Source organism: Eulemur rufifrons, chromosome 1 (assembly GCF_041146395.1).
Source record: "Eulemur rufifrons isolate Redbay chromosome 1, OSU_ERuf_1, whole genome shotgun sequence".
Classification (NCBI taxonomy): domain Eukaryota; kingdom Metazoa; phylum Chordata; class Mammalia; order Primates; family Lemuridae; genus Eulemur; species Eulemur rufifrons.
The window spans coordinates 3324731-3344633 of record NC_090983.1 but is presented as its reverse complement, the minus strand read 5'-3'; the positions used below and the strand labels follow the sequence as shown (position 1 = coordinate 3344633).

The 19903-nt window shown below is 50.4% G+C and overlaps 1 protein-coding gene across 1 annotated transcript in view; it reads right to left on the bottom strand.

Annotated features, from left to right (window-relative positions):
- COL6A3 (collagen type VI alpha 3 chain) overlaps positions 1–19903 on the bottom strand; it is an 83010-nt gene that overhangs the window by 11130 nt on the left and 51977 nt on the right. Inside the window, exons 22-40 of the mRNA XM_069466630.1 lie at positions 19714–19779; positions 19211–19264; positions 16878–16913; positions 16263–16325; positions 15628–15690; positions 14218–14280; positions 13257–13319; positions 11760–11810; positions 11501–11536; positions 10964–11026; positions 9911–9973; positions 8605–8637; positions 8483–8519; positions 8367–8378; positions 7776–8269; positions 5883–5979; positions 4594–5292; positions 3155–3257; positions 1145–1608 (exon numbers count right to left, since the gene is read on the bottom strand). Of these exons, the coding sequence (XP_069322731.1) occupies positions 1145–1608; positions 3155–3257; positions 4594–5292; positions 5883–5979; positions 7776–8269; positions 8367–8378; positions 8483–8519; positions 8605–8637; positions 9911–9973; positions 10964–11026; positions 11501–11536; positions 11760–11810; positions 13257–13319; positions 14218–14280; positions 15628–15690; positions 16263–16325; positions 16878–16913; positions 19211–19264; positions 19714–19779 (2560 nt within the window). The remainder of the gene's footprint in view (positions 1–1144; positions 1609–3154; positions 3258–4593; positions 5293–5882; positions 5980–7775; positions 8270–8366; positions 8379–8482; positions 8520–8604; positions 8638–9910; positions 9974–10963; positions 11027–11500; positions 11537–11759; positions 11811–13256; positions 13320–14217; positions 14281–15627; positions 15691–16262; positions 16326–16877; positions 16914–19210; positions 19265–19713; positions 19780–19903) is intronic.

The following is a 19903-nucleotide window of genomic DNA, read 5'->3' as shown; positions in this document are numbered from 1 at the left end:
TCTTGCTCAAGCTCCAGAAAAACACTGGTTTTGTCATCTAACCGCATACGTGAAATGTGAAATTTGTAGTAATTAAAAATCTCCTTTTTCATCAAGGTACATAGCTGCCTTTTGTTTTTCTATTAAAAATATCTACCGTTCAGAAGAGACTTTGAAAATGCCAGGCCCAGCATGCTCATCGCAAGTTGTGTTCAATGCAAATTGAGCCCCATCATTTAAAATATATTAAGTCATAAAATTTTAGGGCATGACCTGAATTTCTTTTAAAGAAGTCTCTGTTTTCTCTCTGTTCATAAAATGAAGATAATTCTCATCTTTTCGTGAGCCTTCCTGTGCAGCTTGTGACCTTCTAGAGTCTTCTAATTAATACCTCTCCGAGGAAATAACACACTCTGACCGTAGTTCAGTCTGAAACCTGTCTTTCTCAGGGCTGGTGGCAGTGTGGGTCCCAGCCTTTGGGAAGGGCTGACCATCCCAGCTCTGCCTCTGCAGTTTGCTGAGCTAAACCCCCGACGCTGCCTCAGCACACAGCTGAGGCTCCTTTTCTGCAGGTGCATCACGGCGGGGCAAAGCTCGTGGTTATAGAGGGCTCCAGCCAGATCTTTCCAAGTCCTATTCTGGGGGGGAGGGTCTGGCTCCAGACACTAAGCACAGAAACACCCTCTTCACCGCCTAAGAACCAACAGCAGGGCTTTTTCTTTCTTCCTCTTTAACTCCCTAAATGGTGTCTAAAACCTACTTCGACATAGAAGCTCTTCCCTTTAGATTAAGACAACTCAATTTCCGGGTGAGGTGGACTGTGCCCCACTGACATCCCAGAGAGTATAGGGGGCCTCCCACCTCTACCCCAAGGCAGGGTTGGGGGCGTGGGGGGGGGGAGTGGGAGAAAGGAGGCAGCAGAGGCCGGAGACCCACTTCAGCTGCACTTTCTATGGCACTCACCACCCTCTACAGAGGATCAGAAGACAAAGACTGCTTTCTAACATAGGAAAAAAACAATGTTCTGACAATTCCAGCTCTGACCAGCACCTTTTGAAATACATCATCCGTATGTCCAGGCCTCAGATCAATGTTATATTCCAACTGCTTTACAAACAAGCTTTGAGGACGTAACAAGATGGCGGCCCTGACAAGGCTTTCTTACCCACAGGCTTAGCAGTGGCTGGCTTGGTGGTGGCTGGTTTGGCTGCCTGTGGCCTAGGAGCCTCGGCCTTGGTGGCCACTGGTTTTGCAGGAGCAGCAGGAGGTCTCACAGCTGCTGGCTTCGCTGCTGCTACAGGCTTTGCTGCCACTGGCTTCGCCGCCACCGCAGGTCTGACCGTGGCCGTCTTCGTGGCCACAGGCTTGGCAGCCACAGGTTTTGCAGCAGCTGGCTCCTTTGGAGGGGCAGGTTTTGCAGCGGCCGGCTCCTTCGGAGGGGCTGGTTTTGCAGCGGCGGCCGACTCCTTCGGAGGAGCTGGCTTCACGGATGGCAGATTTACGATAGTTACCGGCTTTGTTGTGGTGGTCACCGGCTTTGTGGTGGTCACCGGCTTTGTTGTGGTCACTGGCTTCGTCGTGGTCGCTGGTTTGGATGTAGGACTTGAAGTAACATTATTTGGAATGTTTCTGTTAAGGCAAAATAAATATTACCTCTACCTGTACTTTTGCCTGCTATCTAAAGTAAATAAAGACATAACCCCGTGAGCTATCTGAAATTTGCTGTTTTAGCAAAATGCATGCAGTATTTTTAGAGATTATGTATAGTACTGCATATATTAAATTCCTTCTTTTTAGGACCTGTGCCACAAAAAAAAAAAATAATAATAATACTCAGCAACATGTAAAAAAATGGAACCATTAACAAGGAAGGTTATATTGTACTATAAATACATCTGACATCTTATTTTCAATTTATAAAAAAAAGGCAGGGAGAAAGTAAAAGAGAGCATAATACATGATATTTAAAAATGTTCTAATTATAACAATTAACCAACAGAAACATGCACCAAAAATTAAATAAAATCAGTAGTTAGCTACTTTCACTATAAGCAAGTATCCACTCAACAAAATGCCCTGTTTGGCTAGAAAATTATAAAGTCAGCAAATACCATTTTGTTCCTAGGGCTTATTATTGGGAGTATACGTATGCTTTGTTTGTGTTAATTTGGCTGGGCTTTTTTTGTTTGTTTGTTCAGATTTTTTTTTCCTTTTTTAGAGCCAAGGTTTCACTCTTTCACCCAAGCAGGAGTGCAGTAGCATGATCACAACTCACTGCAGCCTCAAACTCCTGGGCTCAATGATCCTCCTGACTCAGCCTCCTGAGTAGCTGGGACTATAGGTGTGCACCACCACGCCCAGTTAATTTTTTTTTTATTTTTTTTGTGGAGACAGGATCTCTCTACATTGCTCAAGCTGGTCTTGAACTCCTGGCTTCAAGCGATCCTACCGCTTTGGCCTCCCAAAGCGCTAGGATTATAGGAGTGAGCCACCATGCCTGGCCTTAATTTTGTTTTTTTTGTTTGTTCATTTGTTTGTTTTTTAATTTCTTGATCCCTTGTGAATCCCTGGATAGAATAGCAACATAGTCAAAACAGACTCCACTACACAGACCCACATTTTGTTTCTCTCTTGCTCTTAGAGGAAAATTCATTATTTTACAGACATATGGCGCTATGCGTCATATGAAGTATATTTTCAATTTGATATCGTAAAATTTCAAATAATAGGTTACTTAGTTCATTCTGTTTTCCTAAAGATAAAAAGGTTGAGCCAACTTTAGGGAATGTTCCAGAGAAATAATAAGGATTGAGCAGGGCTAGCATCATAGCACCATGGTAAGGACAAGCAGCTGACAAGCAGTTGACCACAGACATGTAAGTGAGCCTAGTAGAGACCAGAAGAACCACCCTGCTGAGCCCAGACTAAAATTGCTCACCCACATAATAATTAAATGGATGGTTCTTGTTCTAAGCCACTAAGTTTCTGGTAGTTTGTTATGCAGCAAAAGCTAACTAATACAACAGATTCTTTGAGAAGAATAGCCTACATTACCCTTGGGAAGTCACAGTTTCTGAATTCCGATGTCCTCGTACATACAATTAGGAGTTGGATGGAGGACTTCTGCATTGCCATTAGCACTACAATTTTTAGGACAATAATTAGATTCACTTACACTTGTTTGTGACCAAACTTCATAGAATTCTTTGCTGGTTGGTCCCCTTGGAACCAATCACACTGTTTCCTGATATCTGGAGACAGGTAAAAAGCATTTTCACCTAGAGAAAAACAGAAAACAAAATTTGAAGTGTAAGAGAATTACATGAAAGTTAAAATTAATCTATTAATGAGTTAAATGGATCACATAATATTTATTTAGCCCCTAAATATTTGTTGAATTAATTCTTCCAGACAAGCTATGTCCATCATACTTAAATATTAAGTATGATGTCATTCGATCCGTGAAACATATTAAGCCAATATGTTCTATTTGGCGATATTTCAGTGACTAGGTTAAAGATCATATTTCCTCAACGTGAGGGAGAAGACAGGAATAGGAAAACATCAAGTGGAGAGTTTAACAGTTTCCAAATTCTTGAATGTCAAATTATAATCGAATTACTTTTAATATTTCTCAGTGCTTTGTTGAACAAAGCATTTGTTTTTTATCTGAAGACAGGAACGATGACCCCTGGGTGATCTGGCTGGCTTACCTTTGCTTCAGACATTTCCCCTAAATCGTTTTGGGGGACAGGCCTTCACAAATGGGAATGCTGTTTTCATAGACATCATCTTCCCCTTGAATGATAAGCTTGCAGCACATCTGTGTTTATTTGTACTTTATAAATCTCCCTCATTAGTTGGCTACTCTGCCTGTCTGAGTCCGGGCCGTGCACTGTGTCAGGCTCTGGGAACGATACAGGCTGCACCTCCTCAAGGAACATGCAGTCTGCTGGGGCCCACAGACCCACAAATTAACGACCCCCAGGCCACGTGTCAAATAACAGATGCGGTAAGTACAGCGTCCAGACCAACCACGAGCAGGCACTGGCAGTGGGAGCCCCACAGTGACCGGGGGTGGCTGGGCCTGAGCTGCGAAGGTGCATGTGGACTTGCTGCTAGAGCAGGGAGGACAGCAGCCCAGGCAGGGACAGCCCCCTCGGCAAAGACCAGAGCTATCCAGGTGGGGGTCTGGCGGCCAAGCCCAGATCCACAGAGCTCCTTCTAGAAGCTTTCCCCAATGCCCCCCCAGACACACTTCTCTTGACAACCCCGCATGTTATGTCACACATAATAAATGCATTTTCCCACCCCCTTGTAAACTATCAGGGACACCACAGTGCCCCCGGCTTGGAGGTGCTCGGCCCAATGTGGTGGAATATCAGTGAGGGAATGAGGACAAGCATGGCTGTCTGTGTGTCCCCTGCGGACTCTGGCTCCTAAAAACATTTCTGACATATGGGGGTGTCAATTATGGTTGTTGAATGAATGGACAAGTTAGTGTCAGCACATGGGTTGTCTTTCCCGGGACTGTTCCCCGACTTCTCCCGGCCCACGGGGGTGGGCTCACGTGGAGCCAGGGCCAGGGCGCCCGCCGTGCGACGCAGGACTTACTGCTGACGAACGACGGCAACAGCCTCCCGAAGCGCATCAGAGGCTCCTCGTTGAGCTCGGTCGACTTATCCACCAGCTTGAAGAAGACGTCGTTCGGCTCGCTGGAGAAGCCGTATACCTCCTTGACGTTCACCTGCCTGCCGATGCCCAGAACCACGAAGAAGTAGCCCTTGCACTTGGCCTGCAGGATGGCTCTCTGGGCCTCCTCCAGCTGCTGCTCCTGCACCCGGCCCGTCAGCATCAGCACCACGACTTTCAGGTCCCGGGGGTTTGGCGCGCTTTCAAAGACGTTCTCTATGGTGTAGTCGATGGCACTGCCCAAGGCCCTGGTTCCCTGCAACTGTGTCATCCCCCTGTCGAGGAAGGCCACCAGCTTCTCCTTGGAGCCATAGTCGGTCAGGGAGAACTCCACCTTCACGGGCGGCATGCTGGCGTTGCCCACCGACTCGTAGGGCGCGTGCTGCACGACAGCCACTCTGGCGAAGTGCTGGGAGGCCTTGGGGTCTGGGCTCACGTCCAGCTGCCTGACCAGGTACCCTATGTACTTCTTCATCTCGTTGAACTGGAACAGAGTGGTGGTCTCGGAGCTGTCCAGGATGAAAGCCATGTCGATGTCCACGTTGCTCCCTGCCGCTCTCCTGTCCCTAAAGACAGGCCTCCAGCTGCCGAATCCGCAGGACGGGTCGATGTTGCAGATGTCTGCAAAGAAGCGGGACAGCCCGTTCACTCTCTGTCCCCCACCGCAGGGCAGCGCGGCACGGCGGTCTGCCGGGCGTCTGGGGTGAGTAAAATTGTCACGTAAAATAGAAGCCTCTTTATATTACTATCCGGCCACCTTGATTATGGCCAGATTTCAGTTTTCACCACCTAATACTTACTAGATAAAACAAATCAGTAACTAAAGTCGTTGTAGCATACCATGGGACAGGCATTAAAAAACAAAAAAAAATTACCTGAGTTCTTTGCCACTCTTTGAAGAAATGCCCTAGAAAGTCACTAGAGCCAAACATTTTCATTCTAGATTCTAGGTCAAAACTTAAGCGGAGTCCTCCTTGGTTACCTATAAAACTAATGATTCCCCTGTCCAAGAGAAGCCCTGTTTGGGGAGGTCCACTTTAAACACGGAAACTACTTCCGTAGCATTTGCCCTGGTAAACACAAGGCTGTGTGAGTCTCAGTTTAACTCAAGCTCTTTACACACATCACGGTCATTCGCTCAAATGTCCCTCTCCGGCGATGGCGTCTGCTGCGGCAGCGGGACACACTGTCCCCCCGGGGAAGCCCCTTACCCAGGCACACGTGGCACAGGAGGACGTCCTTCAGGAAGTCTGTGAGGTCTCCCCGCGCGGGCAGCACCAGTGCGTGCCCCACCGCCGTGTTATTGATCTGGTTCAGACAAAAGAGATTTTTGGTAGGCGTGAACGTGATGAGTAACTGTTTGAAAACACAGCTGAGGAATACGTCGAAGCCACATCAACAAAATAAACTTGCCAACAGCTCAGTGTCTTCTCACTGGGGGATGAAGTAGCGCTGAGTGTAACAGAAAAACACGGGTTTTATTCTAATGGGATGAGCCGGGATTCAAATCCCACTCACAGATTTCTGCTGGGCCCAAAGCAAAAAGTGTTCAACGTCCCTGGGGCTCCGTTTCCCCCACTGTACGATAGAGATAAAAGTACCTTCCTAGTGGGGTCATTTGGAGGATTAAATTAGATAATGTGTATAAAGTACCTGGGTATGCTCTAGCAAGTGGCGGGGACGTGAATATTGTCCTTATTTCTGGCAACAGCAGCCGGCAAGTGCAAGCCCATCTGTCCCCGCCCTCCCGGGTCTTGTCAGCGACAAAGCAAGCAACGAGATCGATGCAAGCAGAAGCAAAACATCCTGTCCGTCACAGCTCCTGGCTCACACTTGGTAATTATTCACTTAACCAATGACCAGTTTGAATGAATGAATGAGTAATGAATGCATGAATAATTTCTTGATCCTGCTTCTGAAACCACGCTAAGAAGCATGCGGTTCCGGATCATCGGCCCACACAAGGGCAGATGCTGTGTGCAGTGGTCCGCGCTCACACTGGCCTGCGGTTTGGCAGAATAAACACTGAGGGATGGCGGCAATGACCCAGCTGTCTCTCGCTGATACAGGCAGGGACAAAACCATAGAATATCCAGTTTGGAAGGAAAAACACCAGAAATCACCTCGCCTCAGCCTCATCTTGCAGGTGGCAGATTCAAGACACAGAGAGGTTAAGTGCAGGTGTCTTTAAACAGGTGAGTGGGCTGGAACTAGATAGAGCCCAGGCCGCCGCACTCCTGGCTGGGGCTCTTTCACGCCTGCCATCTTCCCTGTGCCTCGAGCAGCCCCACCAGCATGCACTGAACAGGTATTAACTGATGTAACAACTAAATAAGTTATTTAATCAAATGACAAGGGACGCTTGGCCTCTCTGTGGGCTGACCCTTGGAGCCTGGCTAAAGGAGGGTTTGCACAGTGGTTCAGTTTGGGAGAACTGGGTAACTGATGTGTTGGGGACCTCACTAAGAGACTGCAGACCTTGAGGGTGGGCCACCCTAGGGTGATCGCCTTCAGGGCTGTCAGGACAGAGTGGGATGGGGGGTCACAGCATGTGGGCTGCAGAGTCTGTGGGACTACGGTCCCATGATCATGTGCGCCCCACTGTAACTGCAGAATTTTCTTATCCATGAGGTGACACTGATGACACAAACCCCACTGACCTGTCCCAGGAAGTAGATGCCCAGGACAGGGTCACACACAGCTCAGAGTGACCACATGAGGCAATGCTGGGAGGAGTCAGACCAGATCCAAAGGTCCAGGTCCTCATGAACAAAGCAAATAAGCCACAACACCCCGTCAGTAGCTAGATAGTCACCAGTGCTGACATCTCCATCTGGACAGTGAGGACACAGAGCCTCACTCGTTGGCAAGAGATGTCCACATGTGAGCAGGGACCTGGGGGGAGTAAGTTCCAGGCACTTGGATGTCCCTCCAGTGCTGGGGCCATAAGACTGTCCTGGAAACCTCACCAAGAAGTTCTCAGACAGACTGGCCTCGCCTAGGACCTTTCAGAAGCGATGGGACAGGAACCCACCAAGGCGCGAGGACGTGCCTGACACCCACCACGAGCCCAGGAAGACAGGGAGAAGCCGCAGGGCACTGACCTGCAGGGCGTTGATGAGCTGCCGGTCCTCCTGGCTCGTAAGGAACAGGGGCGTGATCCCCGCGTCGTAGAGCTTCAGCACGGCCTCTCTGAGCTGCGGGGACGCGGGCGTGGGCCTGTTGCTGAAAAACAGGGCCACTTTCCTCATCAGGAATCCGCTCCGCACTCTCTTAAACGTGTTTCTAGCCACGAAGGACATGGCGGTTTCCAGACTCTGCTGTTTGGAGGTCAGAGCCACCTGAAGGTTCTTAATCTTGTCTAAGAGGATAGATTTCCTCTTGGAGTCGGCAAACCGAATCTCCGTGGTCACCTCATTGTTGTAGGTGACCACGGCCACTCGGGCCCCCCGTGGGCAGTTGCTCTCGGCGATGGTCATGTCGCCCACGATGCTTAGCAGCACTTCTCTCATCCGGCTGAAGGTGTCTTGGGTGACGCCTTCGGAGGTGTCTAATGCAAAGGCCAGCTCTGTCGGGAAGACGGGGCATTCCAGGGGCCCTGGGGAAAGTGGGGGGTTTTCAGAGACAAACTTCACTTACTGCCAAGGGGGGATTTCTTTCCTCAGAAGAAAGTCCAATCACTGAAATCAACTCACCATAGCAGCAAGCTATAAAAGAAAGAGAGAAGAGAGCGTGAAAGACATGTTTGCACGTGAGAATTTCAAATGTGAAAATAGAAACTGTCATAGCCAGTAGGAAACCATGTACTTACGACATTTATCTTTGATGCTCTGGACAAGGCCACATTGCTTTAAAAGAAAATAAAAGAACATGTAAGGAGAGCTGCTCACAGGCTGGCGAGGCAACGATTCGCTCTGGACACATGCAACTTACATCGATGGAGTCGCCTCTGTTGCCCTTGTGACCCTGAAAAACCAAGGAAGGAAAGGCTGAGGTGTGCGGCAAAAGCACTGATGTGGAAGGTAAAAGAACGTTTTTTGGCCCATGGAAACATGGCAGAGGATGCAAAAGGGGGCTTTGGGCCACCTTGATCATCCAGTCTTGCCCAATAAATCTGACTTGATCACTTGGAAAGCAAAACACTTTGAGAACCAGTGTTTCCCCCGTAAGGGGACTTGGCTTTGGAAATAGCCCCGTGTCCTAAAATCCTGGCAGCTCATCACCAATCCATGGAAATCGCATCTCTGAGCTGAGTCTAGACACTGCTTCTCCTAGGGGAGAGTGATTGCCTTCACGTGCTTGTTTAATACAGCCCGTGCCCCCAGGAGAGGCAGCGACACACGGCTGAGCACTCCTAGGCACCCCCTCCCCCCACGGCTAAGGCATCCTGGCTGGACAACGCCAGCCCCAGCAGCTCGGGGGTACACTGGAGGCTGCCCTAGCACCCACACACCACCACCCTGGTGGTCCAGTAGCCATCATGGGCCCCTGGGCATCTTTCCATGAGGCTCTTTCCGCCTGCCTGGTCTGCTGCAGGAACTGGCTTAACGTCCCCCCTTCCACACCCCACCCGCTAAAGCAGCACCTGACCAGCCTTCTCCTCCCTAGTTCAGCCACATTGATCCCTTATCCTTTCCCTCTTGGCATGATTGTCCAACTCCTGAGTTATCTTTTCCGCTCCTCTTTGAACCTCACCAATTTCAATATCGGGAGAAATTCAAATGAGGACACTAAGATATGAACAACAAACATGTTGCCGAGGGCGCTGGGAGGACACCCTCCCGGCTCCCGGTGGCAGCATGACTGGTGGGCTTGAAACCGTGGCGGGGAGCTCCCTGGGGGATTTCACAGACCAAAGGAAGCAGCCCCCAAACCAAGGCCTGTCGTCACTGTGCCGCTTCTGCAGGATGCAAGCGGGAGGCGTTTACATGTGCTTTCTTTGGCTTCCCCCGTGCGCAAACCTCAAACAAATCCATACCAGGAAACTATTAAAGGCAAATTGTGATACACCCTAGATTGCAGAGGGTGACATGAAACGTTTTTAGAAAAGTTTCTCACTACTCTAAAATTCAAAAGCTCTTCTCTCCATTGGGATGTCAGAAAGGAAGTGGTTAAAAAAAACCAGCGAGAGCAGAGCAGAACACCTTGCTTGTGGGGAAGCGAGATGACGGAAGTTTCCCCAGACTATGTATGAAGCACCCAGCCCCAGGGGCTTGGCCAGAACTGGACAAGTACTTACAGCCGGTCCGGGGTAGCCGGGGTCTCCCTTCTGCCCGACTATTCCTGGAGGTCCCGAGTTTCCCTAGAGGACAGAGCAAGCATCGTTCAGTCATGGCGAGAGACTTGAAGTTCTCAGCTGGGCAGGTGAAAGGGATGGTAAAGGTGATCTAATCCAAGGGTCCCCACTGCCCTGAGAGACCTCTCACTTTCAGGGAGCCTAAGTGTCCCCTAAACTCGAGTTGAGGGGAGCCCCCCACAACTATGGGGGTGCTGTGTTCTCTGGCAGGTAAAGGTGGCAGATCGTTGCCCAAGAACCATTAGTAAGACAATAAGATTATCTATGGATGCCCACGGGAATTAGCAACAGACGATGAATGAGGCCATCGTTCAGTACAGGTTACTGAGCAAGGCTTTGACGCTCTACCTTGAGTAGTAAGTGATCTAGCTGGACTGTCTTCACTGTTCAAATTAACAGGAAAATTATGATTATTATGAACGGTACTTCAGACCGATAATAACTGTTGGCAACGTTTACCCACATCTAGGCCACAACTTGCCCATTCAAGACTCGGTGGCATCTTGGGGGTGAGTTAACACCCACTGAAGAGTGATCCAGACCCAGAGGTAGGTAAGGAAGAGGCGCCTCCTCACCGGCAGGGTGGGGGCCCTGGTCTCGGCCTTGGCTTGCCCATCAGCCTGGGACCCTCAGAAGCAGGTCACAGGCCTCAGTGGCTGGGTGGGTGTGGCCGGAGGCGACTGCACACACTTCCGATGTCACCCATTCTGAGACTGGAGCTGGCGTCCCTGAGGTCATCATAGGAAGGGCTTTCGGACCTCCCCGCGAGGGGACCGAGGCTCTGGGAGGGACAGCCTGGGACCACAGCCTGGTGGCACTCTGAGGACGTTGGTCTGGGGCTTGGAATTCCCTTCCTTCCCCCCTGCACCCTCACTGGCCGGGTTGCAGGTAAAGGATTATCTTCAAAGAACAATAGTTCTCAAAGCCCTCGGCAGTCAATCACGCTGCTACACACGTTCCTATTCCCACCTGCAGCCGATGCCCAGGCAGACTCACCCTCCGGCCTCTGATGCCTTTGGGTCCTGATGGCCCGTCTGCCCCAGCCTCGCCGGGGCCGCCCTGGGAAGAGAGCAGAGAAGGCGCACGTCACGCCCTGGGGTGGAAGGTCTCCTGCAGCCCCCTGGGGCAGGACCTCAACGGGGCGTCTGAACCGCATTTCCCAGGCAGCCAAATGGCCAACCTTGGTTCCCTTTTCCAGTGGGTCACTAGTACATTTGCAGCATCTGCAGATAGCCTTCGTTTACTTAGTCAATAATGATACCAAAAATGGCATAGGTTACAGCATTTTACAGCTTACAGAGTACTTTGCATAGTATTTTATTTAAACCTCATAAGCACCATGACAAGTGAGTATTGTCACCCCCATTTGACAGATGAGGGACTTCTTAGAGAAGGCAGAGTCTTGCCCTGGGCAGCCAGGTTAGTAAGTGGCTGACACACGACTAATGCCAAGGTACTCTGACTTTCAGTCCCTGGACATACCAGACTCATCCAAAAACTATGATGCCGTTTCACCTCCAGGGGAGTATTTACCTTTGGTCCTGGGTAGCCAGGGAATCCTCTTTCTCCCTATAAAAGATAAACAAATGACTCAATACTCGGTCCCAATTTAAATGCATCTAAAATAAATTGATCTTGAAAGAAAAAAATCTACAAAATCATTAAAAGAAAACAATCCCTCAAATATAACAAAATTCAAAGGAATAATTCTTTTCAAACACAACACATCCGAGGCTGTCCCTGCAGCCTCCCGGCAGCAGGGGCTCTTAAGAATCCCCCGGCAGATACATACTTTTTTGCCTCTGCGTCCTTCACCGCCAACTCCGTCCCGCCCGTCATCTCCCTAAGGGTGGGAAAGACAGTTACCGCAGGTCTCCGTGCGGGCGCATCGCGACCAGCACCTCTGCCCTGCCACTGCCCTGGGCGGAGGGCCCTTGATTCCCTGACATGTTTCCAGACCAAGGTTCCCGCTCCTGCCCATCCTCCGAGTGTGAACGAGACTTGTCTGCAGGTGGTCGGCTCAAAGGACCCCTTTAGGGAAAGGGTGCCGGTGAACCACAGATATAAAGAACGTCTAGTAGCTTTTGGTAAAGATACTGTTTCACTGTGGAATCAATGACTCATGAAACCAGAGGAGCTTGGAGTTGAAAGGGATGGGGGAGGGCTCGTGGACTCTGTGCATCTGAGAGTCTTTGGTTGTACTGAGAGCGAGAACACTGAACTCATCTCGGGGGGCCCGCTGAGTCTTCTGTGCCAGGTCATGCCCCTCCCCACACTTGTTCCCTTCCTTCCACGTCACCGCCTCCAAACCTCTCCTCCCCAGCACCCACTTGCCCGTGCACGCGGGTGTGTCCCTGTCACTCTGCCATGGGAGCGTCCAGAATGGGACACCCTTAGTTATTTCAAAGGACCCAGAAGAATTTGTGTGAGGCAGACGCTAATATCTCTAGAATGCAGGGAATCGCTACATAGTTAATCTGCAGTTTTAATCAGATGTTGACACTTAGAAAGCTCCCCATGGCTCTCTCGTCCCCAGATTTACAGAAACAGAATCGGGAAGAGATTTCCTTCAACAGTGCAAATAGATTTTTCCCCCTGTGCTTCTGAGATGAAAAGTAGTAGAAATAGACTTTTTAAACTTCAGTTAACTGGAAAGAACACAAGGGAAGTATTTTAAAGCGTGGGGATTACAGCAGTCAGATCAACCTGGTCCGTTTATACAGTGTTTAGGTACGGTGACTCATTTTAGAAAAATTCTCAGTGGAGTGTAGATTTCTTTTTCCTACATAGAAATGCACGCTATAAAATCATTGTTAGTGAGTAGCCAGAGTATTTTTAAATAGTGTTTTCAAAAATGAGTTATTGAGGTAATAATTTCTATTCTTAGGATGTCTCATTCAAAAGAAATTGTTTCCGTCTGGATTGAGACCTTTTCAAATCCAATTCTATTTTATTAATAACCCAAGGACATTTACTCCTTTGCAGAAAAGCTCTAGTCACACTCACAAAGCCTCTGCAAGACCTAAAATGAAGGTGGCTCGAGCTTCAGTACACCACCACGTTCCGCTGTATCCGGAAAAAATGTCCCCTCCACTGCCCACACCACCCCTCCACCCTGGCCAATGAAATACGCTTATTTTGAAATGTGCAGCCAATGAGCAGCAGGTTTCACTGTTTCCAATCGTACCCCCAGTAACACAAGGAGCAGGGCTCAAGTCAGGCCAGTCTGGGCCCCTCTCCTGGCCTCCTGCACCTGTCAGCAAAGAGCCCGAGCATGCGGGCCTCTTACCGTCTCCCCACGGGGGCCGCGGGTCCCGATGCCTCCCTTGGGTCCTGGGCCTCCGGGCTCGCCCTAGACAGGAGAGACAGAGCAGCTGAGACTCTGGGCTGAGGCTGGGTGGCCACGTGATGCCAAGCCCTGCTGATCTAGGGGAGGATGCCGCCACCTGCTTGCTTCCCCTGTGAGCTTTCAATGGAATGATTTCCTAAATTGCAGTATTCACGTGTGGACTCCTGGGAAAAGATCCAGGACGGTTTGTGTTTGTCCTTTTCACCAGCGTGGCATGGGGGACCTGCTGAAGGGCAGGGAGAGAAACAGCCAGCAGAAGGCCATGGGACAGGCGTCAGGCATTGAATTCAGTAAACCCAACACCACCAGCGAGGCAGAGAGACCATCGTGGGTTACATGGACACATTTCTTTTACTGAGGAAACGTTGTGTTTCCAGACTGGTCATTACAAACTGTAGCTAATCTCAAGCCTGGTAGAAAGTGGCTCTCAGGCAGCCTTCCAGCAACAAACTTGGTGTCCCAATAGTCAGGACCGGGGCCTCTTGGATGCTGTAAACATGGTTGGCAGCGCTGCTGTGTGTGCGCTGCCCGCAGTTAAAGACCGTTCATCCCACATGATCTCAGCTGCGCCACGCACTGCCCGGCTGCCCTGAAGGCTCAGAGGACGCGGCACTGCGGGCACACGCCATGGCAAGAGAGAGTCAGATGGATCTGCCGGCGGACGGCGGGCTCAGGCCAGGAGAAAGCAGCCTACTGATCAGGGATGCTGGCTGGGACGAGGACCCCACTGGCTGAGCTGGCTGCCAACAGAGAGGCTGGCGTGGAGACCAGCAGTAGGGAGGAGAAGAGATGTGCACAGTAAGCCTGAGCCAGGGGACAGACTGACAAAAGAGGGCGTGGGGCCGTGTGCAGCTGGCCGGGTCCCTGTCCTTAGAAAAGCTCTACCTTTCTCCAGACAAACCTTTCTTCCCAGGGGACCGGTTCTGCCACGTTCTCCAGGGACACCGGCGTTACCTGCAGGTCCCTGGCGGGCAAGGAGAGGAATGTGTCAGTGAGGTCTTCAACCGTCCAAGCAACAGTATCTCTGAATCCTGGCTCCGCCCCATCCCAACCCTGCATGGAGGTCAGAGCAAATCCCAAGCTGCAAATCCCTGACTGCAAATCCCAAGCACTAAGAATGGCACACGGGGCTATAGACTCAATATAAACACGCACAGAAATGTCCTGTGCAAATTTAAAACGTTAGCGTTACCTCTCAGTGCCAGTTTTCACAAAGTAATGCAAATTGCAGTTATCAATATGCATATCGTACGTTCCTAACTGGATAATAAGCCCTCAGATTTTATGGGACTTTGTTTCCCTTCCCTTTTATACTCCCACGATGAGTACCTGATGTATACAGGTACATAAACGCCTGTTGGGTGAATGAATAAAGCAATGAATGAAATTGACTTGTAAAACGTGGTGTAGCCTACGCACCCCAGAAATGACCCAAGACAGATGGTGGGAAAGTACAAATTAATAAATGTTTCTGGGGCTGTTGGATGACTATATGAACAGCTTTGTGTCTATGCCATCTTAAATTCTTGATTAATTAGAAGTTAAATAAATGTTTTCTAAAAACTCACAAAAGGTTTAAAAATAGATAATTATCAGTTCTCAAGCTAGAGAAGGGCTTTCTAAGCAAGTTCCTGCCTGCTTCCACTGTAAAATATTTTTGTGCATTTATGCAGCAATAGACCAGCTCATTTCCAGTTCATTCGTCATTATTTTTTCTGTAACAAATGAGAGGATGTCTCCCTACATATCATCTCAGATGCACCAGAAACCCGATTATCTGTACGTAGCTCTGTGGCACCTGATCCCAGCCCGGCAACAGCACCACGCTTCTGCTGATCATTGCCAATAGCCACGGTATACGTAAATGTCTGCGGCCACAGCACGCCTTCTGTGTTGAACTTGAGGATAAACTTGAGCAACTCCTTATACAAAATACTGAACCACAGGGGCTATCTCTAGGGGCCAAATATGAAACACTTGGCATAATCTAAGAATTTTAGTAGATTTAGATTTTACACAATTCCATCCTAAGACTTCTGAGATGAGGCACACATTCCCTTGCTTACCACCCTGGAGCCTAGATTTGGAAGGACTATATCGGGACTGAGAAGCCCCTGGAGCACCAAGGAAAAGGGACTCTTGCTTCCTTGGGGTGAGGTAGCCAGTCAGGGAGAGGACTGAGGCTGGACGCGGGGTCTGTGTTGGGAAAGGGAAGTCTGTCTGCAACAGTATCATTCCAGAAACTCTCCACCTGCTTGGCCACTGCACTGTGCTTAGCAAGGGGGTGGGGGTGGAATAGGGACGGGCTCACCCGAGCTCCAGGAATGCCTTGTTCTCCTATCAAGCCTGGAGGACCAGTAGGACCAGCTGGGCCCTGAGGAAGGAAAAGGCCACTGTAAGTTCAAACATAAACCTTGCGTGAATGTCCACAGCAGTGTTATTCACAGTAGCCAAACACTGGAAACAACCCAAATGTCCATCAAGTGAATAAACAAACTGTGCTATATCCATACGAGGGAATATTATTCAGCCATGAAAAGGAGTGGAGTCCTGGTACGGGCCACGACACACATCGACCTCAAAACACTATGCTCGGTGAAGAAATTCAAACGCAAATGGCCACCTGTTAGATGACTCCATTTATATGAAATGTCCTGAATAGGCAGCAAAGACAGAACGAAGGTTGGTGGCTTCCAGGGTGTATGGGGTGGAGGGTGATGGGGAGGGACTGCTGATGGGGACAGGGTCTCCTTTGCGGATGATGAAAATGGTTTGAAACTGGATAGAGGTGATGGTTGCATAACATCGTGAAAGTACTAAATGCCACTGAATTGCTCACTTTAAAATGGTTCATTTCGCATTATACAAACATCAGTTTTAAAAAAGACAATACCAGGGAGTGTGGGAAAGCATGCCAGGGCGTGCGATGGCTCGGGGAGGACTGACCTGGGCACCTCGCGTCCCCTGCTCTCCCTCGAAGCCGGGCTGGCCTGGATTGCCCTTGTTGCCCTTTGAAACAAGAGAAGGCGCAGGGGGATCAGGGCGGGTGCGACCCACGTGGGCTCTTTGTCCCCCAGGCATTTCTGGACTGGGGGCTTGGAAAGCAGCCAGGGAACACGCCGCTCTCTGGGGCTTCAGGTCATCAAAACGGCCGTCTCTCTGCACGTCTGCAAGTGTTTCCCACCTTTTCCTCAACACGGCTTTGTGAACCTACTGCCTTGCCCAGGCGGGAGGACAGAGACACCAGGAAGCGCAGCTCACTGAAGGCCAGGCAGGAGCCCACGTTCTAGCAGGGAGGTGCCCTGGACACGGCGCCCCCGCCCCCCCAAGCGTCTTTCCTTCCTTTCCCCCGGGGTTCCACTGGGAATCGCTTTACCAGGCCTTGCGGACGAGGCCAAGTGAAAGGAGATGGTAGCTGCTGTTTGAGCCACAGGTGTCTTGACAGCCCTGGGAGAGAGTATTTTCTAATTCCTGGGCTGAGCTGTATCTGGGCCATTTGAAGGACAGTCTCCTGGGAGCTCCCCGTAAGCAATGTTCCGATCGCTGACCCCAGAGGCTTACCTTAGCTCCCGCGGGGCCCCTTCGGCCAAAGCCGCCCTGGGGAAGAAAAAGCCACACAAGCCGTCAGTGTCAGCGGGAAGAATGGGACCCGGCACAGAGCCCGGGGCTCCCTGAGACCTAACCCTTGTATTTTTCGGTTGCTCAGGGGACCCGGGGGCCTTCCAAGCACCCGCTCTATGCCGGAAGCCCCCAGGGGAGCTCGCGTACACGGACACCCATCCTCCGCCCCCGTCTGGGTGAAGCTTTGCGTCCTCGTGGCTCCTGTTAGTCACCCCAGTGGAAGTTCTGAGAATTGCCGCAGACCTGCCAAGCAAAACAATGACTTCTTCTGGCACACAGGCCCGGCCAGCGTCAAATACGGAATGTGAAGAGGGAATGTCAACCTGTCTATTTTCCTTCCATTTTCCCCACTGTAGTGAGAAGTAACGAAATCCATTAGTTATGATGGAAGGGAGTCCCAAATTCTCCGAATTCTCCAGGCCAAATACAACACAGACTCAGTTAAGTAAAGTATCCAAAACGCACATATGTGAACCTAAAAGTGTCCTGTGCTCAGGTCGGGCTCATGACTTGGCAACCTCTCCCTGGACGCTCCAGAGGTGACCCGTAGTTCAAACACGTGGGCTCACTTCCTAAGTAATCCATTAATTCCCAACTCATGACTGTTTCCTCTGCGGCAGAGAGTTTGGGTGGGAATCCGCAAATGTCCCGCCTGTATTCGCAGGGTAGGGGTTGGTATTCCAGGGACAGTGGCCTGCCAGCTCTGTCACAGGGTTTGGCCCATCCACTACACCAGCCTGAGAACTACATTCTCCATCTCCAGGGACCAGCCCAGTGATCTTCTGGGGTGACCACTTTGCCACTATTCACTGTAATGCCAGTTGCTTCAGTGGAAGACCTTGGCCACCTTCCATGGACAAATTTGGGAGGAGGGGGAGGGGTCGCTCCTCCCTCCACAGAGTGACCATCTGGCCCCGCCCCTGCCCAAGGAGACACGCTAGAGCTGGCTCAGGGCTACACTGCTCAGGCCGAGGCCTAAAGGGTGAGGTGGCCGAGTGGGAGGGACACATTTCATCCTGGCCTGAGCCTGGCAGGGCGGCGGGGTCCTCAGAGAAGGGCTAGGGAACCACTGGGCCAGTCCTTGCCCTACTTCTTGTAGAACTGAGTCTACAAGAGCCCTTGACTGTAACTGGGTTCCAAACCGAGTGTCTACCTTGTGCACAGAGTTGAAGCAGACTGTACACACTACCACATTCTCAGTCACTTCAGGAAGCCAAGTTTGGCTCTGCTCAGGAACTGAGTTGAAACTGCCACATCATTATTCAAAAATAAAGCACAAATCTTTTAAAACAATATTTTCAAAGTTTAAGTTTTCTTGTGAATTTTAAAAGCGAAATGATGCCCATAGTCTATCGTTTGGTTCTGGCGAGTCCTTGCTTTTGAAAGCCTTTCCCCGGCGTACTCTGCTGACCCAGCTGCCAGGGCTGCGTGTGGGGCTCCCCTCGGGAAGTGGCCAAGGGACCCAGTTCTCAGCCGCCCAGCCCAGCTTGCAGCCTGTGTGCTCTGTTCGTTTCTGAGCAGAGCTCTGTCCTAGGCAGGCACCAGCATCCTGAACTTCCCCTAAGGACTTGCAAACTTCTAGACCACTGCCACCCACGCAGGGAACTTCTTCTCCCAGCTACAAGGTCCACACTCTCTGTGCCCCTGGGCCCTGGAAGCTTCCAGATGGCTTCCTAAAGATTGTTTCTACCACTTGGGCTTTCGCATTTCTTCAGCAAGACTGAGAGATTGGGCATGCAATGAACTATTGTGCAACAGACTTGTCTGAAATTTCTTTTAAAAGTGATTAAAGACGCAATACACTAGGAAAAACAAAAAAAAAAAAAAACCTAGTTTCCTTATTTCAGTTACAGCAAAACAAATAGTTATAAAAACAATAACAAATATACAACCACGTCGGCCTTCTTGCCTTTTATTCCCTCAGACCCCAGGGTCAGTATTTCCTTTCGGAGTTCTTAAATATTTAGTGAGATAAACCCTGGCCAAATATTTGAAAACAGCAAAGATAATGTTTTCAAAGCATCTGTTCAGTATGTTTTTGGGAGGGGAGGGAAACAGGATTGGGGGAGGGAGAAGAGATGGAGCACCTAGTAAATTGTAAGAATGAAAATCTCTATCGGCAGCAAGATCTGGGTAACAGCGCTTTCCGAAATCCCTTTAAAATCCTCAAACAAAGCGTTGCTGAGTAACTAGCACCAGGCAGTGTTGGGCAGATCATGAGGTACTTGCTAAATTTCTACCGTGGAACCCCCCAAAGCCCTAAGGACACTCACATTCCTCCCGTTTTCTCCAGGACTTCCAGATACTCCGTCTCTCCCTGGGAGACCCTGGGGTGGGGGAGAAAATTAGCATGAGATTCTCATTTGCAGAAAGGAATGTCTAACTCTGGAATATTGCAGGAGACACGGCGGGAAAAGGGGTGAACTCAGTGGGAAGAGCCGCCCGCAGGCGGGTGGTCGGATACTTTGCGGGGTGCATTAGACTTTGGTTCATTCCCAGCTCTACGAGCCTTTGACGTAACAAGCACTTTCCGTAAATATCTAAGAGGCACAAGTTCTGCAGAGAAGCCCTGCTTGGTCAGGGCTGCCCCGGCTCCCCACGGACACTTCCCCACCTGCCCCCGCAGACGCTCTCACAGCCCCGCTGCTCCCCACCCCACGCTGCTCTGCAGCGTCAAAGGCCATGTCTGTGGCCTCTGTGGCCGCTGAGGGGCCAAGGTGAGTGTCATTTCTTTGGCTCTCAGCACAGGGAGAGCCTAGGACACAGAGCACTGTACCATGGGGCCGATGTCACCAGTTTCTCCTTTGGGTCCTCTCTGCTGGCTGTCCCGTCCTGACTCACCCTGAAAACAACACACAGCAGGGAGATGAGCCGCATGTGCTAGGAATGGGACGGTCAGGATTAGTGAGGGCCTGAGTGGAAGGCTCTGAGGGACAGTCCCTGCGGCCACACCCCATCCACACAGC